General features: G+C 37.8%; 1 protein-coding gene across 1 annotated transcript; it reads left to right on the plus strand.

Annotated features, from left to right (window-relative positions):
- Positions 1 to 549: 549 nt before the first annotated feature.
- aspm (assembly factor for spindle microtubules) lies at positions 550 to 25,891 on the plus strand. The gene is made up of 31 exons (XM_073844180.1): positions 550 to 840; positions 1,898 to 2,041; positions 4,133 to 5,564; positions 6,772 to 6,840; positions 7,223 to 7,324; positions 7,405 to 7,551; positions 7,637 to 7,873; positions 9,300 to 9,367; positions 9,486 to 9,627; positions 9,761 to 9,891; positions 9,981 to 10,156; positions 10,295 to 10,440; positions 10,528 to 10,613; positions 10,729 to 10,941; positions 12,203 to 12,407; positions 12,534 to 12,676; positions 14,414 to 14,542; positions 14,620 to 14,814; positions 14,940 to 16,455; positions 17,092 to 19,292; positions 19,425 to 19,574; positions 20,394 to 20,560; positions 20,648 to 20,807; positions 21,824 to 22,033; positions 22,229 to 22,378; positions 22,642 to 22,833; positions 24,260 to 24,452; positions 24,535 to 24,689; positions 24,785 to 24,961; positions 25,114 to 25,286; positions 25,380 to 25,891. The coding sequence occupies exons 1-31, from the start codon at positions 550 to 552 to the stop codon at positions 25,480 to 25,482; spliced, it is 9,603 nt and encodes a 3,200-aa protein (XP_073700281.1). The 3' UTR covers positions 25,483 to 25,891.
- The last annotated feature ends 267 nt before the right edge of the window (positions 25,892 to 26,158 follow it).

The raw sequence follows: 26,158 nt of genomic DNA on the forward strand, positions 1-26,158 counted from the left end.
AACTAAAAAGTAAAGAAATATAGCAACCTACGAATATACGAATACATAACCATTTTTGTATTACGACCCCTCAAAACAAACGCAAACTCTATTCCTTTCTTTTCTCATGTCAGCTTAAAAAACACTAATAACGTAATGCTAACAGCTACCGGAATTGTTTCCTTTGGGCGTCTTATTGCTTGTTTAAACGCACAAAATATGCAGGCTGGGCGTAGTTACTCTTCAAACTACAAACTACATGCAACAAATGCCAGTCAAACGCTGAACAGCAGTGTCTAAACAACATTTCAACGTGCATGAAACAGCTCTCGCATTGTGGGCGTGTTTACAGATTTTTAAAGAAATCCTAGGACTTTGATTGGCTCAGTTTGCGTTTCTTTCCAGTGATTGGACAATTCTATCAGCTGCGACGAGCTGATTGGCCGGCTGGCCTGTACTCGAATTCAAACGTGCGACTATTACACACGCTGATTTTAAACGGTATTTCATTGGATGTATTGAGTCGTCATGGATGTACTGAATCGTCGTTCATTTAGATGAGTTATAAACATGTCGTTTAAAATAGCAAAAGCGGAGTGTTTGGACTTTAGTCCAACATTTAATTCTCATTGTAGTAGCGATAAACCCGGTAAGGAAAACAACACTTCAATTCCTGTGCTGAGTTTGCTTCAGTTCTCTAGGTCTCCTTTCGTGTCATTTGGGACGATCAAGTTGGGATCATCAAAATCTCAGCCTCTACGAATCGAAAATCCCACCGAGGATGCTACAACGACAGTCATTGTGGATAAAATCGCAGCATCAAAAGGCTTTTCGGTTGATCAGACAACTTTTACAATACAAGTAAGAAGCTATGTGTCTAAAACCAATGAGCTTTCCAGCTAAGGAGAGCAAAGTGTATAAATGTGGTTAAAAAAAGTTTGGTGCACTGCATATTACAATTGTGTTAAAGTATAATGAATATCGTACTGTAGGAATGAGACATGTTTATTAGTGTATGCATTAAATATAGTTCATTCAGATTACAGAATTTACATATGCACCAAGTTATTTTGCAATATGTAAGGAAATAACTCACCAAGACCATAATTGTTATTAATTCACATATCATTTATATTAGTTTTTTTCTGTAGAACACAAAGGAGATGTTTGGGAGTGAAGCTGTCAAGCTATTAAACTCATGAACAGTAACGTTACCATAACCAGTACTCAGTCACCTTAAATATAAATATATATGTGTATATATAAACACAAATTGTCTACAATTGTTCACTAAAAGTCATAATTCACTGAAAGTCCCCATACAACATAGATTGTCCTATTTAAATATGAGCATTTTCAAAATAAGTGCCTTGTTGGTTACAAAAACTATGAGAAGCAATGACATGGGCGTAGTAGTTGATGTCAAACTTGATATGACACACTATATTTGACTGTATTTAAAGGTGGAGCTTATCTATGCTGACAAAATTAATAAATTTGTCTGGAATTTTGCAGTGGAATAATGTGCATGAATTAAATGGGCTTTTAGGTTGCTTTTTGTCCTTTTTCGAACTTGACAGCTTAGAATAGATTATCCCAACAAAATTATATTGAAAAAAGAGCTGCTTAAACATTCAGCTAAAACAGTTGAAGTTAAAAGTTTACATACACCTTCCAGAATCTGCAAAATGTTAATTTTTTTTCCTAAATAAGAGAGATCATACAAAATGCATGTTATTTTTTTTTTTTTATTTCGCACTGACCTAAACAAGATATTTCACATAAAAGGTGTTTACATGTAGATCACAAAATTTTGACTTCAAACGTATCTCATTTTGAGCTCCAGTGAAAATAAAAAGTTGGAAGTTTGGAACGGCTTGAGGAAAGGTTACTTAAAAGTGCATTCTCTATTTTTCAGCCTGAGGACAGCATTATTTTAACTATCACTTGGACACCAGTGGAAGAAGGTGGCGTTCGAGAACTCCTCAGCTTTGTTGCAAATGGAATCGTCAAACACCAGGCGATTTTGCTTGGCAAAGCAGAAGCGACAAAGAAGAAAAAGGTAATCTTTCTTTCTCTCCCTGTAGTAGGGCTGGGCGATTTGGCCTAAAATCAAAATCTCGATTAATTGAACATTTTAACCCGATTACGATTAATGAACGATTATTTTATTCATTAATACAATTACATTTAATTATAGTTAAATAATATTTATTTTTTTGCCCTCATAGTTCACTGACAAGTTTTGTACAGTAAATATGCTCACATATTATAATTGAGAGATTTTTTAATGAAGGGTGCACACACTATCTACTATCTATGATTATTTATTGAACATCAGTGTTGAACAACTGAAATTAAAGCACACTTTGCTTATAACAAAAAGTCACATTTTTCTTAAATTAGTGAAAATAAATAACTTGCACTTTTGGAAACTAAATAAATTATTTATAAAATAATAAATATTAAAAGTAGAAAATAAGCACTATCTCTTCTAAATAAAAATTACTCTTGTATATACTGTAAATACTTTTTACTGTATAAATACTGCTTAAGCTCTCCATCGAAATGTCGGCGGAATAACGTAACGGAGCGGGGTCACCTGACTCAACACGCGGTAGTGTTTTTAAAGGGAAAGTAATTTAACCCTTAAGCTCTCCTTAAGTAGGTTTTATCTTTACTTTCTTTGGGGTCAGATTGACCCCAAGGATTGAAAGTGTGATTCCATAATGAATTATACATTTTTAATATTATAAACTATATATCATTTTTTTTGTTTACTTCTCAACTTTACAGTTCTGCTGTGTTTTCATGGATATTTTGTACTTTTTTACCCATTTACTGCACAATTACTCAACTACGCCACCAAGTGGCTTATAAAAAATTATTTTTTAATTAAAAAATCACCTTAATGATGATCTAAATTTAATCTAAATTGTTTTTGGACATTGCTCTATATGTTAGGGATACAGTACTGCCATCTACAGGTTAGTGGAAAAACTTTTGAAGATATAGTTAAAGAAAGAAAGTGCAATGACCACATACATCCAGCAGAGGCCCTTAGGGACTAATTTCATTTTCACTTTATTTTTCTTCATGCTTCAACTTCTCCTCACAACTTTATGATATATATTTTGTAAATATATATATTTGAACATTTTAAAATAAATAAAAAATGTGTTTTTTTGTAAAAGTGTAGAATTTTAGTTTTTTAGAATTGCTGCATTTTTGTCTTTCATCTTTCTTTTATCTGCACTTTTCCCTCTCTTCTCTCTCTTTGTGTGAGTGGGTGTGGGTGTGGGGGGGGGAGTGTTTTTGGGGGGGGGGGGTGCTGTGTGGTGTGTTTGTGTAGAGTTGTTGTGTGTGTGTGTGTGTGTTAGGGGCAGGGGCATGGTGTGTGATGTGTTTGTGTAGAGTTGTGTGTGTGTGTGTGTGTGTGTGTGTGTGTGTGGGTGGGTGGGTGTGTGTGAGAGTCAACATGCATGTTCCATGTTGCATTTGTGCTCTAGTACCAGTCTTTCATTTATGTATGAACATTTTCAGATTTATAGCAGATATGTTGATTTTTTATGCCAATTTCTATATAAATGCTCCCTGTTGCAGTTACACACGTGTGTGTTTGTGAGTGTGTGAGTGTGTGTGTGTGTGTGTGAGATAGAAAGTTCGTTCCACTTTGAATTTATGCTGTAGGACCAGGCCTTTATTTAAATGTTAATTATTTTAGATTTAAACTGGATTTACTACTTTTTTTGGACAAACGAAATGAAAAAAAAAAATGGCTTTTTTAACTTTTCCCATTCATTTTCAATGTGGGGTCAATCTGACCCCAAGGAGAGGAAACGGTAAAGAATTTTTTACACACCTTTAGAACAACCGAATTAAGTCCGGATTTTTTTTGTGTTTTTAGATTGATTATTTAGGAAAAGTCACAGAGTCTCATGCCCCTGAGATTAAGGGAACTTTATAAAAAAATGAAGGAAAACTCCAGTGGGGTCAGCCTGACCCCAAGGAGAGCTTAAGGGTTAAATAATTGACCTGGAAAATGTTGATCGATTATAGGTTCTGAATTTCGATTTCGATTAATCGCCCAGCCCTACCCTGCAGTTTTATTTTTAATATTTTTCTTGAGTGCTTACAAATTCTTATTTTGCAGAGAAGCTTATGGGATTCAATTAAATCCAAGAAGGGTGTCCAAGCACCCTCAAAAGAGAAGAAAGTGCCTTCAATGCCAATAAAGTCTGCAAATAAGACATTTCATGTCTCACGCCAGTCGCAGTACAGAAGAGAGAGAACATCCAATCCACTGTCGCCATTAAACCCGGAACGGCCTGTCAATGGCTCCAATGCCAATAGGGCGAATGCACCATCCTCCACTCCTGAGATGTCAAAACCTGCTTTTGTAACGGAAAAGTTTGATGATGTGCATTTGCAAAAGAACTCACCAGTGGTTGTCTTATTACCAGCAGAGAGATTGCTGGATACACCTGGCAACAAGGATGTGGCTTTTCCACGTAAAGCAGAGTGCAGAGAACTCACAAGGGTTTTGAATAAAACACTCTCTCCTGCCAGCACCCCGGAGAGGTTTGGAAACCCACTGTGCTTTCAGAGTCCACTTCCTGTGATTGGACAAAGTCGAGGGTTAGAGAAACCATCTCTGTCCGTAAAAGATGCTCTGGATGTTATAGGATCAGATCTGTCGCAAGCTGTGAGTCCGCCTAATGCTTGCTCAAGCTTTGATTTTTCTGATTCTCTTGAGTCTGAAAAACCAGATCGTGAAACATCTTTTAGAGCGACTACAGTCATTTCACCACCAGTTGAAGTCGCTCACCCAAGGTTGACTTACTGCGTGAAACCCAACAAAGTCATAGCCGTTGAATCAAATCTTAATGCATTTAGGCTCAAGGCATTATCTTTTAGCACTGACACAGTGACCAAGTCGAATAAAGTGGATGATACCCATGTTCCTGATGGTCCCACAAAGTTTCCTGTGAATTCTACCACGGTGACCAAAGGCAAACCAGAAGCCTCAGTTAAGAATCCAGGCTTGCGTAAGAAGAAAACCTCCAGGCGCAGACTCTTGGAGAAGACCTTGGAGCTCTCAGAACCTAGTAATGCAGAATCCAACACAAGTTCTCCTGACAGCTTCTCCGCTTTACCCGTCATCAGCTCAGATTCAAGTCCAGATGTGGCATTAGGGCCAAAAATTACTTCAGTGCAGTTTGCAAAAGAGAAGCCAACCTTACACTTAACCCCTCCTAGACAGATTTTGACTTCTATATCTCCCATACGACCTCAAGTTTTGCCTTCCGTTAGTAGCAGTCCGTCTGGTGGTCTGGAGTTGGCAGCTGGAAATGTCTCTGACAAAGTGCAACCAGGTTCTTATCAGGACGAGTTCCCTGTGCAATGCAGGACATCTGTGCAAAGTAAAAAGAGAAAAAGCGATGAGTTCTTGAGAGGTCACTCGGAAGACAAGTCAAACGCCCAAGCGAAAAAGTCCCGTGCTCCTGCACATGCAACAGAGAAACCAAGCCAAGAAAGAACGTTCACTTCAAGGTCCACATCTGGACTGCAACGAAAAGCTATAGGTAAGTCAAGTGTATGCTTTGTACATGTGATACAACAAATCTAATATGCATTATCAAATCAAAGTCAAAAGTTTACATCTGCCTTGCAGATTCTGCAAAATGTTAATCATTTTAGGAAAATAATGGGGGTTCGTACAAAATGCATGTTATTTTTTTTATTTAGTACTGACCTGAATAAGATATTTCACATAAAAGATTCTTACATATAGTCCACAAAAGAAAATAATAGTTGAATTTATAAAAATGACAGTTTCCAAAAGTTTACATATACTGTGTTGTTACCTGAATGATCCACAGCTGTGTCTTTTTTTTTGTTTAGTGATAGTTGTTCATGAGCCCTTGTTTGTCCTGAACAGTTGAACTGCCTGCTGTTCTTCAGAAAAAATCTTAAGGTCCCACAAATTCTGTGGTTTTTCAAAATTGTGTATTTGAACCCTTTCCAACAATGACTGTATGATTTTGAGATCCATCTTTTCACACTGAGGACAACTGAGGGATTCATATCCAACTCTTAACAGAAGACTCAGGTGCTCAAGAAGGAAAAACAATGCATTAAGAGCCAGGGGTGAAAACGTCTGAACAGAATGAAGATGTGTAATTTTTATTTTGCCTAAATATCATATTTTTTCATTTAGTACTGCCCTTCAGAAGCTATGGCTGTTAATGCATAGTTTTTCCTTCTGGAGCATCAGTGACAATAGTTGCATATAAGTCCCTCAGTTGTCCTCAGTGTGAAAGGATGGGTCTCAAAATCATATAGTCATTGTTGAAAAGGTTTGAAATTCACAAAAATGCTGAAAATACACAGAATTTGTGGGACCCGAAGAACAACGGGCAGATTAACTGTTTGGATGAACAAGGGACTCATGAACAACTATCACAAAAAAAAGACAGCTGTAGATTATTCAGGTGACAACACAGTATTAAGAAACAAACTTTTGAACGGTCATTTTTAGAAATTCATCTATTATTTTATCTTTTGGACTATGTAAATGTCTATTATGTAAAAAATCTTTTTCAGGTCAGTACTAAATTAAAATAACATGCATTTTGTATATTATTTTGGTCTTATAATTAACAATTTGCAGATTCTGCAAGGTGTATGTAAACTTGAGTTCAAATGTATGTACCGGTATACATTATTGGAGGTGTTTGGACATTTTAAGCATTGAGAACTTTAAATCTACTTTTTTTTTTCCCCTCAAAGCTCCACCAAGCTCAAGAAAGTTCACAAAACCTCCACCAAAGAAATCATCTCCAAAAACAACTCAAAAAGGTAAGAATACATTGTGTTCCTTCTTTTTACAATGGTATCCCTGCTGAAAAAAACAGCTAATACCAGCCTAGGCTGGTTGGCTGGTCTTAGCTGGTTTAAGCTGGAAGTAGCTGGTTTTAGCTGGTCTCCCAGCCTGGCTAGGCTGGTCAGGCTGGTTTTAGCTGGTGGTTTCCCAGCCTGACCAGCTAAGACCAGCCTGGCCAGGCTGGAAAAGTGGCCAAAACCCCTCTAAAACCAGCCTGCCTTCCAGCTATGACCAGCTAAAACTAGGCTGGTTTTAGCTGTTTTTTTCACCAGTGATGTCTTGAAATAAACTTTAAATAAAACACAGGATGTGTACTATGAACAATGATACCATTTTAAATGTATTTCACTAATACAGATGGTCGGTCGGTGAAGTCACTGAGCAGCTCGAGTCGAAAGCCTGCAAGGATAGTGGCTGTAGCGCAGGCCAAGCTGACCTTTATAAAGCCGACACAGACTGGTAGGTTTTTACAGCTACGTTCTAATAATTTTTGATGTATTTTAAAAGGCATAGTTTCTTACATTGTACAATCCTGACAGCCATACCAAGACATCCACTGCCATTTGCTGCAAAGAACATGTTTTATGATGAGCGATGGATTGAGAAGCAGGAGCGGGGCTTCACCTGGTGGATGAATTATTTTCTCACTCCTGATGACTTCAAAGTTACTACTGAAGTTACCAAAGGTGGGTGTTTTTTCGATTTTTAATCTTTTGCTTTTTCAGCAAGCATTCTTGTAACATCTTTTTTCTTTTCATTGTGTCTTCTTAGTGAATGCCTTGTCATTAACTATGGGGAATGAGAAATTCAACATACCCAAAGCACCAACAAAAGAAGAGCTGTCTTTTAGAACCTACACAGCCCGTCAACGGCTAAACCGCCTTCGGCGAGCAGCTTGCAAGCTTTTCACATCAGAAACCATGGTAAAGGCCATTCAGAGACTGGAGCTTGAAGTAGAAGCCAAGAGGCTCCTTGTGCGAAAGGACAGACATCTCTGGAAGGACATAGGTATGAAAAAAAAAAAAAAAAAAGATACAGAAGTTTATATGCACCCGTGTTAAATATTTTATCAAAATAAGGGGGATCATATAAAATGCATGTTTTTTATTTTTTTTATTTTTTGAGTTACTGACCTGAATAAGGTATTTGAGATAAAAGACCTTTACATATAGTCCACAAGAAAAAATAATAGTTGAATTTATAAAAATGACCCCGTTCAAACGTTTACATACACTTGATTTTGACATTCATCTTTTCACAATGAGGACAACTCAGGGACTCATATGCAACTATTACAGAAGGTTTAAACGATCTCTGATGCTTCAGAAGGAAACACAATGTATTAAGTAACTTTTTGAATTTGAAGATCAGGGTAAATTGAACTTATTTTGTTTTCTAGGAAACATGCAAGTTTCTTCTGTAGCTTCTGAAAAGCAGTACTAAATGGAAAAAAATATATTTAGGCAAAATATGAAAAATTTACACACCTTCATTCTGTTCAAAAGTCTACACCCCTGGCTCTTAAGGCATAATTTTTCCTTCTGGGGCATCAGTGAACGTTTGAACCTTCTGTAATAGTTGCATATGACTATCTCGGTTGACCTCAGTGTGAAAAGATATTTTAAAATCATAGTCATTGTTGGAAGGGGTTCATATACACAGAAATTCTAAAAAAATCAAAGGTTTTGAATCAAGCGTATGTAAACTTGTGAACAAGGTCATTTTTATAAATGAAACCATTTTCTCTTGTGGTATATATTTAAAGGTCTTTTATGTGAAATATCTTGTTCAGGTCAGTACTAAATAAAAAATAACATGCATTTTGTATGATCCCTCTTATTTTGGTAAAATAATTAACAATTTACAGATTCTACAGGGTGTATAAACTTTTGAATTCAACTGTATGTTTTGTCATTGTGAATTATGCTTGTGGAAAATCTCTTTCCACATCTAATTGATTGTTGTAATGTTTTTGAAAACTTTTTTTATGCTTAGCAAGTCTGTTTCATTCATCAAAAATACAGTAAAACAGTAATTTTATGAAATATTATTACAATTTAATTTATTATACTTCAAAATGTTTTAAAATGTAATTTATTCTTGTGATTCCTCTAGTTTTCAGTGTCATGTGATCATTCGGGAATCTAAATTCTGATTTAATGCTAAAGAAATATATATTTTTTATCTTAAACAGTTGTGCTGCTTAATATTTCTGTGAAAGGCATGGGATGGTAGTTTTTCTTGATGAAAAGAAAAAAAATGGAAATCTTTTGTAACATTAAAAAAAGTCATTACTCTCAAGGTTTATCAATTGAATCTGTCCTTGATGAATAAGACTATTAATTAAACCATCATACTACTGTTTTTTGTTTTTCTTCCAGTCTATTAAAGTCATTAAAATCTTTTTCTCATATCTTTTTTATTAATTTCTCAGGTGAACGTCAGAAAGTTATCAACTGGCTGATATCGTATAATCCACTCTGGTTGCGAATCGGACTTGAGGTATTTATTTTTCTTGTGAAAGCATTGTTCATTTGTTGCTGAAAATATAAAATTGTTTATTCATTGGCTACATTATAATTTCATGTTTGACATATTTCTTACCCATTCTTTTTTTCAGACAATCTATGGAGAGCTAATATCACTGGAAAGCAACAATGATGTTATGGGACTGGCCATGTTTATTCTTGGACGTGTGCTGTGGAACCCAGACATAGCCGCTGAGTTCAGACACTCTAAAGTTCCCCATTTGTACAGAGATGGTAGTTGAAATTATTAGATACATTTTTTGTGCAAACTAAACAGTCTTTATTTTGATTATCAGTAGTATTATTACATTTGGAAACAATGTGTCTGTTATAACAGATTCTTTATTCTTTCACTGTCATTCAACAGGCCATGAGGAGGCGCTGTCTCGCTTCACTCTAAAGAAACTAATCCTGCTGGTCTGCTTTCTGGATAAAGCCAAAGAGTCCAGACTGATTGAACATGATCCTTGTTTGTTCTGCATGGATGCTGAATTTAAAGTGTGTGGTTTTGTGTATGAATATGCAGTTAAAACACAAGGAATTTCACAAAAGTGCACTTTTTTTTATACTTTATCTTTTTTCTACAGTCAAGCAAAGATCTGCTACTGGCGTTCTCTCGGGACTTCCTCAGCGGTGAAGGCATTTTGTCACGCCACCTTAGCCACTTGGGCCTTGCAGTTTCTCATGTACAGACTCCTCTGGATGAGTTCAACTTTGCCGTGAAGAATCTTGCCGTTGACTTGAGATGTGGCATTCGTTTGGTGTATGTTTGATTTTAAAATCTGTATTTTTTTTTTTTTCGTTCAATAAATGTCATCGCTGTTACCTAAGTTAAAAGTTAGATTTAACATTTAGAAAGCCTCTGAATTCCTTGACTAAATGTTTCTATATTCATCTTTAGACGCGTCATGGAGCTCTTCACTCTGGACTGGACTTTGTCTAGAAAGCTACGGATACCTGCTATTAGCCGCCTGCAGAAAGTGCACAATGTTGATGTTGCACTACAGGTTCTGAAAGACAAAGGTGTTGACCTTAAAGATGAGCATGGTGAGTTTCATAACAGTGATTAACTAGCAATATCTTTATAATCTGAAAAACAAAACCCACTCTGAATTTGCATTTATTACCTTGAAGGAGCGAACATTGACTCCAGAGACATTGTGGATGGACACAGAGAAAAGACCCTTAACCTCCTGTGGAAGATCATATTTGCCTTCCAGGTAACTTATTTTCCAGTCCTCTTTTTTTTTGGATAAATCATTTGTATGACTGATGCTTATTTTTATCTTTTGATATTGTATGTGTTTTAAATATTGACCTTGCATATCTTCATAGGTGGAAGTGCTGCTTGATGAGAATCAGCTCAAAGAGGAAATAAGTTTCCTCAGGAAAACATGGAGGACAAAACAGAAGCTGGCCTCATTAATGGCTAATAGTGGGGTTGGAGTGACGAGGATGAAGTCGAGACAAGCATTTGAACATCCCAGCCAAAAAGTGACACTGCTTATGGACTGGGTCAATGCTGTTTGTGAGTTCTACAGTTTAAAGGTGAGTCACAATAAAGACGTGGTTTACTAGTTTATTCACTCAGTAAAGATTTGTTGGTCAAACCTGTATTTTTTTTTTTTTTTATCTGGAAGTATTGCAGAGAGTTAAAAGGGCTGGTTTACCCAAAAATGAAAATTTCTTAATTTCTTTAAAACTTACCCTCAAGCTGTCCTAGGTGTATATGACTTTCTTCTTTCAGAGGAATACAATTACAGTTACATTAAAAAAAATGTTCTGGCTCTTCCAAGCTTTATAATGGCAGTGAATGGCTGTTGAGAGTTTTAATGTATTAGTTCACTTCCAGAATGAAAATTTACAGGTTATTTACTCACCCCTTTGTCATCCAAGATGTTCATGTCTTTCTTTCTTCAGTCGTAAAGAAATTATGTTTCTTGAGGAAAACATTTCAGGAATTATCTCCATATAGTGGACTTCTATGGTGCCCCCAAGTTTGAAATTCCAAAATGCTGTTTAAATGTGGCTTCAAATGGCTCTAAACGATCCCAGGTGTTTGAGGTTAAAAATTGTATAAATTGTCAGTTTGTCTCAAAATGAATGATCGTTTTGCTAGATGAGACTCTTCTTCCACGGCTGGGATCATTTAGAGCCTTTTAAGGTGTATTTAAGCTGCATTTTGGAAGTTCAAACCATTAAAGTCCCTTATATGGAGAGAAATCCTGAAATGTTTTCCTTAAGAAACATAATTTCTTACTGACCGAAGAAAGACATCTGGATGAAAAGGGGGTGAGTAAATTATCTGTAAATTGTTCTGAAATTGAACTACTCCTTTAATTCCAATAAAGTGCATCCATCCATTATAAAAAAATATATATATGGGGGGTTAATATAGGCCTTCTGAAGTAAATGAATGCATTTGTATAAGAAAAATATCCAAGTTGTAAATATGGATATTTTTCTTACAAACACATCGATTTACTTTAGAAGGCCTTTATTAACCCCCTGGACCCATGTTAAACTTTTTTTTTTTTTTTTTTTTTTTTGATGATGGATGGATACACATACATTTTTGGATTTCAAATTCTCAACAGCCACTCACTGCTCTTATAAAGCTTGAAAGACCCAAGGCAGTTTTTAATATAATTCGAATAATTGTATTTGTCTGAAAGAAGAAAATAATATACACCTCGAATGGCTTGAGGTTGAGTACATTTAAATTTTTGGGTCAACTATCCCTTCAAATATGCATGTTTGTAAGGTGTCTTGCATCATTCTTTAAATAATATCTCGATTATTTTTCCAGGCTGAAAACTTCACTGTGTCATTCTCCGATGGTCGTATCCTGTGCTACCTCATTCATCATTACCATCCTGGTCATCTCCCTGGTGAGGGGATTCAACAGAGAACAACGCAGACCATTGAATGTGGCCATCGTGGCAGAGTGGAGCTTAATAACTCCTCGAGTGACTCTGACTGCTCTTTTGAAAACTTGCTCACAATACAAACAGGTACTTTGAGTAAATTTGTTTGAATCATTCACAGTCTGAATCATTCCTGTAATAATGTGCTCATTTGTACATTTTAACAATGTAAATGTCTCAAAGGTTTGCTTTTTTTTTTTGTCTTGGGTTCAGAATCCCCATCAGTGGACTTCAGAGAGCTACTTGAGAATGAGAAAAATAACTTTCAGTTGGTGAATACTGCCGTGTCTTATCTTGGAGGGGTGCCTGCTATGATAAATCCAGAGGACATGTCCAACACTATCCCAAATGAAAAGGTATAAATGATTATAAACCCCTTCTACATTTTGGATAAGCAACAAAACTTACTTGTTGAAAAAAAAAACTTTGAAGTTGTGTAGAAATACTTTTCATATTAATGTATAGTATAATTAAAGGAGAACTCCGGTGTGATTTTGACCTAAAGTGTATTGAATCATGATACCGAGTGTGAACGTACCTTGCATATCTCATCTCGGTTTGTGTTAGGGATGCTCATTTCGGTTAATTTTCCTGACCGACAACCGCTGCTCGTTATCCGAACATTAATCGTTAACTGATAAAATTAGAATAATAAATTAGTTTAAAATAAAAATAGAATGCACGAGTATCTGTGATGATACATTAAAAATACAAGCAAATGTTTTATTTTAACGTGCAAACAGCAGCATACAGAGCAACAACAAAAACTGTATTGACATATACTCAAATTATCACGCATCAGCAGCGGTTCTGAGAACAGAGAAAATCTGAATGAAAAAAAAAAGAATAATATAAATAGGCCTCCACTAAATATGTATAAATTAAATAACTACCTAATAAAGATGACAAAACTAAAACACACTGAATCCTTTTATGCGCTTTGAAGAACTGTACCGGTCTTATTCTTCTCGTCGGACATAAAAATATATAGCAGGCCAGCCAATACCTCAGTGTGCCTAGTTTTTAACATGTCCACATGCTGTACGGATAGGCAGGACCGCTGCCTGTTAACTCTTAGATCCGCGAAAAAAAACACCATCACAAAAACCCTTTCAATTTGCGGTTCGGGACTTCCATCCACTGTTATGCGTGTGGAGAAGCGCGTGTTTTACAGCGTTCAGCAATAGCCAATCACAGACATGTATGTTGATTTGATTATCACTGTGGCCAATCAGAGGAGGCTATGTTATAATCCACTCACCAACCAAAGTGCCGGTTTCAGTTTTGCTGATTTCTACACTTTCGCGAACTCTCTTATTAAAACTAAGAAAGTGTTGGCATTATATAAATAAGAGATTAAATGTGCAGTGTAAAGGTTATTTTATTACTTTTTAATAACTTTATGAGATTGCGATGAACTACTCTAGGATGAGTGATAGCTTTCCAGTGATTGTAACGGGAGCGCCTATTGCGCACTTTCTAGACTATAATTCATTCAGAATTTGAATACATTCACTCACGGATTCACTCTCTGATAACCCAATAACGCCACTTGCCATTGAGTTGCATATACTACATCTGTTTACTAAGTAAAGGTGAAGCGAAATATGTCTGTACAGCCACACTGCACGTGTCGACGTGCGCGTGAGTAAACAGATAACTTACAAATAGCATTATTTCTTTCACCATGCAGCAAACGTAAAAAAAAAAATAGAAAAAAACCCTTTTAAACCGTTTAACTGATAGTAATAATCGGTTAAAATTCTTACTGTCGGTTAACGGTTAAACGGTCAATATGAGCATCCCTAGTTTGTGTCCTGCTGTCCGAAATCTGGGGTCAGTTAGCTGATGCTCACAACAGGTTGTCAATGAGGATCAATAGGGCATCGAAGAAGCCATGTAAATAAATCACTGTTTTACGCCATTTACGAGGCACAAAGTAGCTCCACACTTCATTGGTAGACTTCCAAGGGCCCTGACATTCAAAACGAGACATTGAGAACTCAGAAAAAGCACCGGTAGTTTATTTACAAGAAGATTCTCCTTTAATGCATATTGATAAGTTGTGACTTACAAATGTTTTTTAAACACAGGTTGTCACATGCTACCTCTCCTTCCTCTGTGCCCGTCTTTTGGATCTCCGCAATGAAACGAGAGCAGCCCGGGTCATCCAGGGTGCATGGCGGAGATACAAGCTACAGAAGGACATTGAGCTTATTCGGGTAAGTTTTTCTGCTTTAAGCTGCTTGGTACCTTGCTTGGAATTTTGTCTTATATTGAATATGTTCTACATGCACAGCAAAAGAACCTGGCTGCCACTAAAATCCAAGCCCTTGTGCGGAAGTTCATCTTGAAAAGACAAATGATCCGTCAGAATAAGGCAGCCATCATGCTCCAGACATTCTGGAGAGGATACGTTGCACGGGAACAATTGAGAGTGCTGAAAAAAGAGAAACAGGTTGCTCTTCAAAACGCAGCTGCATCTGTTATTCAGGTATGTTCAGGATTAAGACAATCTGTAATATAGCTTTGTAATATAATTTTGTTTAATCTTTTAGCAGTTAGCCAGTAAATAAATCAATTATGACTGCTTATATGAATTAATTCTTTCTCCCATAGAAAACATACAAAGCTTGGAGGATTCAAAATCTCCTAAAGAAAAACCATGCCGCATCTGTGATCCAAGTTGCTTTCCGGAAGTGGCATGCAAAAAAATTGCTGGAAAGAAATGCTGCAGCCTTGCGCATTCAAACATGGTACAGAATGCAGTGTTGTAAAACCCAATACCTTGATATGAAAAGGAAAGCCGTTTGTGTTCAAGCATGGTTCAGAGGTCACCTTCAAAGATGCAAGTTCCAGACTTTAAAGAAAAGGCATGATGCCTCCATTGTCATTCAGAGTGCATTCAGGGCCTACCTAATCAGACACCATATAGCTAAAATGAAGCAAAATGCAGTCTTGATTCAGAGGTGGTTTCGAGCCTGCATGCTAAGGAAATCAGAACAGAAGCGATATTTTAAGGTTAAATCGGCAGTTCTCACTTTGCAAGCAGCTTTCCGTGGCTGGAAGGTCAGACGTTCTGTGGCTCAGCGCCACCAAGCTGCACTTCGGATTCAAACTGCTTTCAGGCGGTTTATGGCTCAAAGGCACTACTTGCGTTTAAAAAGATCTGCCATTGTTCTACAAAAGAGATTCAGAGCTAAACTACTTGGGGACAAGTTACAGCAAGAGTATATGGCTCTTAAACTTGCTTCAGTGACAATTCAAGCAATTTGGCGAGGACGAGCTGAGAGGAGAAAGATCAGTCAACTTCACAGATTTGCTCGAGTCATTCAGTCAAACTACCGTAGATATGCGGCACGGACACGTTTTTTGGAAATTAAACAGGCTGCCGTAGTCATTCAAAGACGATACAGAGCCTTCAGAAATGGACAAAAAGTGTACGCAGAATACACTGAAATTAAAAGAGCGGCCATTGTGCTACAGAGTGCTTATCGTGGCAAGAGAGCAAGACAAGAACTGCAGAAGAAAAACAAAGCAGCAACTTTAATTCAGTCTGTGATAAGAGCACATAGATGCCGTAAGAGATTTTTGGCTCTAAAACATGCTGCTGTTGTCATTCAGCAACGCCATCGGGCTTTCACACTTGGACGGTTGGAAAGAAACCATTACGTCTATTTGAGGCAGGCAGCTATAACTCTACAGGCCGTATATCGTGGTTCCAGAGTGAGGGAAAATCTAAAACGAGAGCATCAAGCCGCTACGATCATTCAAGCTCAACTCCGAATGTATAAGGTACGCACTGCCTTCCTTGCTGCCAAGTGTGCAGCTATCATCATACAGCGGCGATACAGAGCCTACAGAGTTGGCAAATGCATGCAAGCTACTTACTTGCAAATGAAAAATGCCACTGTAGTTCTTCAGTCAGCATTTAGGGGAATGAAAGTTCGCAGCTACTTAAGAAAATTTCACAAAGCTGCAACAGTAATTCAGGCACATTTCCGTGGACATTCCCAACTCAAGAAGTACCAGAGACAACAGTGGGCTGCATCAGTTTTACAGCAGCGATTCAGGGCAATGATGACTAAAAATGCTGTCATGAAGCAATATGCAGCCATAAAATTGGCTGCCATATGTATTCAGTCAGCATATAGGGGAATGAAAATTCGCAACTATATAAAAAAATCTCACGAAGCTGCAACAGTGATTCAGGCACATTTCCGTGGACATTCCCAACTCAAGAAGTACCAGAGACAACAGTGGGCCGCATCAGTTTTACAGCAGCGATTCAGGGCAATGATGACTAAAAATGCTGTCATGAAGCAATATGCAGCCATAAAATTGGCTGCCATATGTATTCAGTCAGCATATAGGGGAATGAAAATTCGCAACTATATAAAAAAATCTCACGAAGCTGCAACAGTGATTCAGGCACATTTCCGTGGACATTCCCAACTCAAGAAGTACCAGAGACAACAGTGGGCCGCATCAGTTTTACAGCAGCGATTCAGGGCAATGATGACTAAAAATGCTGTCATGAAGCAATATGCAGCCATAAAAATGGCTGCCATATGTATTCAGTCAGCATTCAGGGGAATAAAAGTTCGCAACAACTTAAAAAAATCTCACGAAGCTGCAACAGTGATTCAAGCACATTTCCGTGGACATTCCCAACTCAAGAAGTACCAGAGACAACAGTGGGCCACGTTAGTTATACAGCAGAAATTCAGGGCAATGATGACTAAAAATGTTGCCATGAAACAATATGCAGCCATAAAAACAGCTGCCATATGTATCCAGTCAGCTTTCCGTGGAATGATGGTCAGAAAGCAAATTGCAGAAAGGCACAAATCTGCAAAAGTTATCCAGAAGACATACAGAGCGTACAAGGAACGCTGTGATTACCTCACTCTCAGAAATGCCACTATCTGTATTCAGCAACAGTACAGAGCAATTGTAAGTGCAAGGCAACAACGTAAAAGATATTGCTCATTGAGAGCAGCCGCCATCACTTTGCAGTCTAAATACCGAGGGATGAGAGTAAGGAAAGAAATCGACAGACAGAATAAAGCGGCCACTGTGATTCAGGCTATGTACAAAATGTACAGAACTAGAGTGCGATTCCAAGCTATGAAACTGGCTGCGTTGGTCATACAGAGGCAATACAGGTGCCACCTACTGAGAAAAGAGGCGAGAAAGAACTTTTTGAAGCTACGGTGTAGTGCGACTGCAATTCAGGCAATTTACAGAGGAAACCGTACACGCCGTGACATCGCTAGAATGCATTTTGCAGCCACAGTAATTCAACGGAAGTACCTTGCTTACAAACAAAGAAAGCGCTTTTTGTCCATCAAAGCTGCTGCTGAATTCTGTCAACGACACTATCGATCCCTTTTGGTAGCAAGGTGCGTTCGGAGAGATTACTTTTCTAAACGCCGAGCTGTTGTTGCAATCCAGGCAACTTTCAGAGGAATGCAGGTCCGGCGACAGATCCGAAGAGATCATGAAGCTGCAACAATGATTCAATCCTATGTGAGAAAGCACATCCTCAAGTTGCGCTTCCAGCGACTTCGGTGGGCAGTCGGTATTGTTCAGCAACATTTCAGAGCTAACAAAATGATGAGGCGAGAGATGGCAGCACTGCAGGAGCAGAAGAGTGCCGCCTTGGTTCTGCAAGCAGCCTATCGTGGCATGAAGTCCAGACAGATTTTGAAGCAAATTCATCAGGCTGCCACCACCGTTCAGGCCACTTTCAGAGCGTATAGTGCTCGTAAACGGTATTTAGCCATGAAATATGCTGCAAATGTCATTCAGCAAAGATACCGTGCCACAAATGCAGCGAAACAGCAGAGAAAGCATTTTCTTGAAATGTGCCAAGGTGCACTTGTTCTGCAAGCATGCTATAGAGGTCTTAAAGTTAGAAGAAAACTACTACAACAGCGTCAAGCAGCTGTCTTGATTCAGTCTTGTTTTAGGAGACATAAGGAGATGGTCAAGTACAAAGCCATGAGGTTGTCAGCTATCATAATCCAGAGCTATTATAGGTCATACATCCACACTAGAGCAGATCGGGAGAACTACCTACGTTTAAGAAAGTCTGCCATTGTCATTCAAGCAGTATTTCGAGGACATTCTCTAAGGAGACAATTGGCGGAAAAACAAGAAGCGTCCATCATCATACAGGCTGCTTTTCGGATGTACCAGCAAAGGTCAGCGTTTAAGCGACAGCGCTGGGCAGCCAAAGTTCTCCAACAGAGATTTAGAGCTTTGAAACTTGGAGACGAGCAGATGCATAGATACCAGCAGGTGAGAAATGCCACTGTATGCCTGCAGAAGTCTTTCAGAGGGATGAAGGGGAGAGAACTGGCAAGACGGACCAAGGCTGCAAGAACCATCCAGTCTTACCTAAGGATGGCTGTCCAACGACAGCGTTTCTTAAAAGAAAAGACTGCAGCAATCGCGATTCAGTCTGCGTACAGAGGCCGTTGTGCCAGAGTTCAGCATGCTAGGACGCAAGCAAGCGCAGCTCTCATCCAAAAGTGGTACAGATCACATAAACGGGTTCAGAAAGACCGAAATAGTTTTGTTGCTCTTAAGCAAGCTACGCTTGCCTTGCAATCTGCTCTGCGCGGAATGTTAGCGAGAAGGCTTGCAAAAAAAAGGCGGGCTTCAATCAAGATTCAATCTGTAATGCGCATGTACGTACAGCGCAAGCGCTATGTGAAACTCCGCTCAAGTGTCCTGAAGTTGCAAGCTCACTGCAGAATGTTTGTGGCCCAGAGAAGATACCGCAGAGTGCAGGCAGCAACTGTTACTCTCCAAAAGCGTTACAGAGCTCATAGGGCTACTGTGGAGCAGAGAAGCAGCTATCTGAAGACCCTTCAGAACATAAAGATACTTCAGGCCAGAGTGCGTGGACACATCGAGTACAAAAGGTTTCAGAGATTGCGTGCAAGTGCCATCACAATTCAGGTATGCAGTTCACTTTTCTTGTCAATTGCTTTGTACTGAATCATTTTGGAAATTCAGAAGAAGTGACTAGGCTTAAATGGGAAGACCAAACTTTAGTTTTTTTGTTGTTGTTTTTTTTTAACCCTCAAACAGGCACATTATCGAGGGATGGTTGAGAGACACAAGTTTCAGCAACTCAAGGAGTCTGTTTTGGTTATACAGAAGCATTACAGAGCTCAGAGTCTCTGCCAGAGAGAGCGTGCACAGTTTCTTCAACTGCGAAAGTCAGCTGTTGTGATACAAGTAAGTAATGTAACAACTGAAGCTTTAGCACCTGTTACTGCAAAAATTACTGAAGTCTTACTGAAATTTGTAGTAGAAAACCCCAAAAAGATTTGTGTCATTTAAAAAATCCACATCGTTTTGTACATATTTTGGACTGGGGGTGCCATTATTCCCATGATGTGAAATGGTTGCACTCTGTAAACTACTGGCGCTACCTGTTGTTATTTTTACTGCAACACAACTCTGAATACACAACTTCCTGCCAGGATGGCATCTAGTGTTTCTTGTCTCTGGTGTTTGTAAGGTCTCTCAGTAGCTGTGGTCTACTAGAAGCCTCAAAGGCGTCAGGTCTGAAGTGGAGAGAACAAAGACACAGGTCTTAAGGAAGTTTTATTCGCCTACAGGCATTTTTCCAGTCTTTCTTCCTTTTCATATCACTAGGAAAGCAGTAAAGATTTAAATTGCTTCTATTCTATTAAATTGCTTTCCCTTCAACTAAAAATTACAATGAAAAGCTGCACAATGTGGCTTTGTATCAGTATTTTATTTTCTGAGTTGTGTTGTGGTAAAAATGGCAAGGGGTAGCGCCAGTAGCTCCGCAATTGAAATAACAGCGCCCCCATATTCCAAAATATGTATAAAACAATGTGGACTTTTTAAATAATGTAAATCTTTCATGGGTTTTCTACCATGTATTTCAGTAATAGACAATATTTATGTTACATTAAGCCATACAGGTCTTAATAACTTGTTTCTGCTGATGATCCTATTTGAGATTTTTGGATTTAAGTGTGAATATTTGATTTTCGTGTTTGGTTTGTCTCTGGTTTACCTCAGACAGCATTCCGGGCTTATCAAACAAGACAACATGCTTTGCGAGCACAGGCCGCGCAGAAAATACAGGCCTGGTTCCGAGGACGCGTAGCTAGACGAAACTATGTTTTAAAACAAGCTGCTGTTGCAACCATTAGTCGGTGGATTCAAGCAAGGCGCCAACGTTCAAGGTAACAAATAAAGAACATTGCAGTATTCTCTGCTTTTAAATAGTTTCACAAGGAATCACAACATGACCATTTGTCCTCCACTCCAAGATTTCTAGCAGTCCAGCACAGTGTCCGAGTCATCCAGCAAAGATGGAGGGAAACTCTAATCACCAGAAAACAGCATGCTGACTTCCTGAAGTTTAGAAAGTCTGTTATATGCATCCAGGCGTTGTGGAGAGGTCAAAGAGTGAGAGTGTCCATTCAAAAGGTACTTGCTCTTTTTGTGGGAATCAATATTTGTTATGTAGGAATTGCTAATATAATTTTTTTAAGGGGCAGTCGTGTTTGACTATACTGGCACCTAGTTGAGTGGAAGCAGCATTACACAAAAGTAAAGTTTACAATTGCTGTTGTAGAAATGTGATATTAGCATATTCCATAATTAAAATTTGAATTTGTATAATTGCTTACTGAGATATGTGACCCTAGACCACAAAACCAGTCATAAGGGTCAATACAACTATTTGAAAATCTGGAATCTGAGGGTGCCAAAAAATCAAAATATTGAGTTGTCCAAATAAAGTTCTTAGGAGTGCATATCTCTAATCAAAAATTAAGTTTCGATATGTTTACAGTAGGAAATGTACAAAATATCTTTGTAAAGCATGATCTTTATTTAATATCCTAATGATTTTTGACATAAAAAGAAAAATCGGTAATTTTGACCCATACAATCTAATGTTGGCTATTGCTACAAATATATCCATGCTACTTTTGTGGTCCAGGGTCTCACATAGTTGGAGGTATTTAACCAGTGGCTGGTTAAGCGATCATGAGGTGACCCACTTTTTTTAATCAGAAAAAACGGTGCACCTTTAAATGTTGGTGAACTTTGCTTTGAAATGTCACGCTGTTGTCACCAGTTTGTTAAAATTCCCGTAAGCAAAATAGACTTTGTGCATTGACGACATCGTTCAGTAAATACACACTAAGTAAAGTTTGTAAATTGCAGATAAAAGTTCCAGGGAAGCCGTTATCAATGTCCGTTTATTTATTTTGGGATTATTGACATTATCCTTTGTAATTTTGCTAGTGTTGCCAAATATTTATTTTGGTCTGTTAGGTCTTGACTGATTTTAAATAATATTTGGGTCGATTGGCCTGTTAGTGTGTTGTGCTAGATGTGAAACTTTTGCTTTGACTTCCAAAGAACCGCTGATGCTAAATCCTATCCCCAACTTTATTAACATTCAGTCTATTTATTTATTTATTTATTTTTTACAGCAAATAACAGCTGCTGTGAAGATACAGTCAGCTTTCAGAGGCTGTAGACAAAGACATCAATATCACCAAGAGAGATATGCTGCCATAATTCTACAGCGCCATTTCCGAGTGTTACGGCAGGTCAGAATTAAAGAAGAAAATCTACGAAGACAACACAATGCTGCTGTCTATCTTCAGGCTTGGTGGCGTGGTTGGCTTGCGAGACAACAGGCAAGTTTTCTTTAAATGTATGAGTACTATTACTGACGCTGTGCATAAGTACTTGACTATTTAAGTAACTTCAACTAGCTGGTTGCTGGACTATAAGTTACTCAAGGTCTATCCACGATTCTTTAGTAAACTGAGGGGACTGAATATGCTAAAAGTTAATAATTGTTTTAATACATTTATCGGTTCCCTTTATAGGTAAAAGAAATGGTTTGCGCTGCAAGACGCCACCGTTTCACAGCTGCTGTTTACCATCATCTCTGTGCAATAAGGATTCAGAGAGCTGTGCGAGCACATCGGGCTCTTAAATCTGCCAAAAAGAAGATCTCATCAGTTCTATACATCCAGGTACACTTAATCACCAAGAGAAAATAATTTCTTAATTACATAGAAGTTACATGTTTAGTTTTTGAAGTTTGGTGAAGTTTTCACCCCAGCGATTTTTCTCTTTTCTCTGGTCATGTAGCACCAGTTTCACAAAAAAAAATCTTGCCAGCGCATATAGAATTAACTTTTAATAAAACCCCACCTTGCCACCATTGAATTACCCCCTTTAATAAAAAACGTATAATTTCAGTGTACATTTCTCTTTTTGTGCTCCACTTTTCTAGCAATGTTTTAGGGCAAAGCTACAGAGAAAGAGATATCTTAAAGACAGAGAAGATGTCATTAAGACCCAGAGGGCAGTGAGAACTTGGTTACATCGTCGCAACGTAGCAGCCACTACTATTCAGCATGGAGTTAGGAAGCTCCTTCTAAAACGCCGCAAGGAGAGGCTACAATGTGGAATAATAAAGGCACAGGTATGTTGTTTTAAATGAAATTTTCCTAAAAAAAAAGAACTGACTTAAAGGGTTAGTTCAATCAAAAATGAAAATTCAGTCATTAATTACTCACCCTCATGTTGTCAACTTCAACTTTGAGACACAAATTAAGGTATTTTTGATGAAATCCAAGAGCTCTTTGATCATCCCACAGACAGCAAGGGTACTACCACGTTCAAGGCCTACCAAGATGATCGACAAAGTAGTTGTCACATCAGTGGTTCAACTGTAATTTTACGAAGCTTCGAGAACACTTTTATTTTGTGCAAAGAAAACAAAAATAATGACTTTATTCCACATTTTTGTTCAGGAGAGATGAAAATGTGGAATAAAGTCATTATTTTTGTTTTCTTCGCACAAAATAGACAGCCAATGTTATCGTCCAACGCAATGTTTAACTGTAGACATCATCTGATGCCAATTTGGTAGACATCGCCCAAGCCTAATTAATGTTGTGATATTTTAAAAACAAAATGTTCAAAATAATTTTGGGGAAAAAAGGTAAAATATACTTAAAATATAAACCTAAAATCACCAATATGTGGTGGCAAATCTGCACGAGTGAGTTATTGAGTCATTCATTCAAAAGATTCATTCAAACGGCTGATTGATTCAGTTACAAAACACCATTGTGTGTTGCTCAGAGATGCACAAAAGTTCTGCTGTGGCTTTTTTTTTTTTTAATTATTTTCATTGAGGAAATAGAGCAAAAACAGGTCTTGTGTCTAAAATGTAAGTCAATTAATATTAACTTCTTGTTTATTGTACTGTTTTATAAAAAACACATTCACAATCTTATTGATATTTGAAGAAAAAAACTGTACTTTTTGTGTAATATTAACTCATACAGGGACATTTTTGCCCTGTTGCTTGAATTTTGGGAGAATTCTAAATGTATATTAATAGACTAATCATGCAGTGAAATCGTGAATCAAATATCGCTTAAACAACAATTCCGATATTATCACAGACAATATATATTGCCAGGTTCTCGCAACAAATCTAGCCCAATCGTGTTCCGTTTTTTATTTTTTGGCATTTCAAGGAATAAATATTACATTATTGGGGTCGCTTTAACCCGCGGACATGAAAAAACATCTTGCGACAACAGTGTATTCAAGTAGCCCAATGCTGCATGAAAACTGCAGATTTAGCAACACTGCACACCCCTATATGTAATAGAAAATATGTAATATAAAAATAATTTTCATCAATGTGCACAACATACTTAATACTTGGCTGATGATACACAGGGCGATGTTTTGAGCAACCCCCACGATCAATGTAAAGTATCCAGAAAGAAAGTATCCGTCTATCATCAGAGTTAGTTGAAGTGTTGGAAGTGTGTTCAGTTTTGGCTGAAGAGCTATATTTTAATTTTTATAACTGGATTAATTGTTTGAAGGCACTCTGGAGGGGTCATTGTTCAAGGAAACGTCATGACACCAGCAAAGTCATTTCCATGAGGCGCCGTCTCCGGGAAGTGAATCGAAGAGTGAAGGAAGAAGACAAGCTGTGTAACAAGACCACAACAGCGCTAAGCTACCTGCTTGGATTTCAAAATTATGCGTACATACTTGCAGCCTTGAAGCATTTGGGTAAGAACTTGTTTTGAAAGTTAGGAGTTTGCCTGTTTCATAAAATGATAGCTAATGTTATCTTTTTATCTTGGATTTAAAGAAACTGCCACCAGACTTTCACCAGAGTGCTGTGAACGTCTTGTTGAAAGTGGAGCAACACATACCATCTTCACTTTGATAAGAAGCTGCAACAGAAGTGTGCCTTCAATGGAGATCATCACATTATCCATCCAAGTCCTTCTCAACTTATCAAAAGTATGTTGCCTCATAAATTTGTGTCAAATCACTTCATATGCTGATTAATTGCATATAACATTGCTGATTTTTCATTTCTTCAATATATTTTTCAGTACAACCGAACCATTGATGCAGTTTATGATGTGGAGAACTCTGTAGAAACCCTCCTGGATCTTCTGCAGATCTACAGGGAGAAGGCTGGAGATAAGGTTGCAGACAAAGGAGGCAGCATCTTTACCAAGGCTTGTTTTCTCTTGGTTCTCTTAGTCCAGGATGAAAGGAGAGCAGCGGTGGGTGTTTCTTTCAAGCCAATTAATTTTAATAAAAGTGCTATCAATACAGCCCAACTTGTATTGAAACTGCAACATTTCCTTAGCGATTTTAATTTTATAAAAGTTAAGTCATGAAAGCTATTCATTCTTTGAATGTCTCGTTCAAACAGGAGGTTCGAAAGCTTTCAAAGGTTTCGGATCGCATTCGCAGCATCTACCGACTCACTATTCGAAAGTGCAAGATGGATGCTGAGAGAAACAAAGTCAAACAGAAAATGAACACCTCCCTCAATGGAAGTTTCCTCCTCCAAGCCACCCCTCGAAAATCAAAACCAGTGCCCAGGTATGCAATTATCTACAAACTATTAAAAACTTTTTCTTATAGACTTTGTTGTAGTGAAAGCGCTGATCCCACCAACCTTCTGGTTTCCCTCAGGTTTGCTCCAGATTGGGTTCTTCGGCGTGACAAACTAAAGGACATTGTGGATCCTCTTCGTGCCATTCAGATGCTGGCTAACGCTCTGGCTATTGTGCCTTGAAAATATTGCAGCAGAGAAAAAAAGTTATAATCCTGTGTGCCGCCAAAGTGTTTAATTGTTGCTCAGAATTGTGCTCCCTTGTAAATATTGTGTATTTTTGTATGGTGTATATATTTTTATGACTTTGTTTTAGCAAAATGTTGTGGATGACTGGTTTATTGTTGCATATTCGGACTGTGCTATAAAATGGCTTATGTTAGCTCCGCTTCTGTAAATACGAGTGCAGTTTGGAATTGATTTCTTTTAAAGCGCTGTAATTGAATATTAAAAAGAAGAACTGCGTTCTATGTTCTGGTGCCGTTGACTGAAATAATTAAAACATGAGTGTGCTAATGTTTATTTATTTTTATTTTTTTTACTTATTCTTTCTAATGCACATCTGGTATTAGACAAAACCCAATAACTGTTAGCATCTGAGAGCAAAATTTTGATTTGTGATTTATGTAATCTTGCTTTAAATGTAAGAACTTCTAACATTCTGATTGGCTGTAAATGTTTTTACATGAGCTAGGAAAAAATTCAAATGTCAACGATACTCTGCTGTGGTGTTTTCTTTTTAGTTATAGTGCAAATTTTTACATTGGCATAGAATTAAAACAGTTATTGAAACTTTATAGTTGGGGGGGGGGGGGTCTCATAAGAGTACCTTGAGATTTGGTTTGGTCCTCACACTACA

This window comes from Garra rufa, chromosome 7, assembly GCF_049309525.1.
Source record: "Garra rufa chromosome 7, GarRuf1.0, whole genome shotgun sequence".
Classification (NCBI taxonomy): domain Eukaryota; kingdom Metazoa; phylum Chordata; class Actinopteri; order Cypriniformes; family Cyprinidae; genus Garra; species Garra rufa.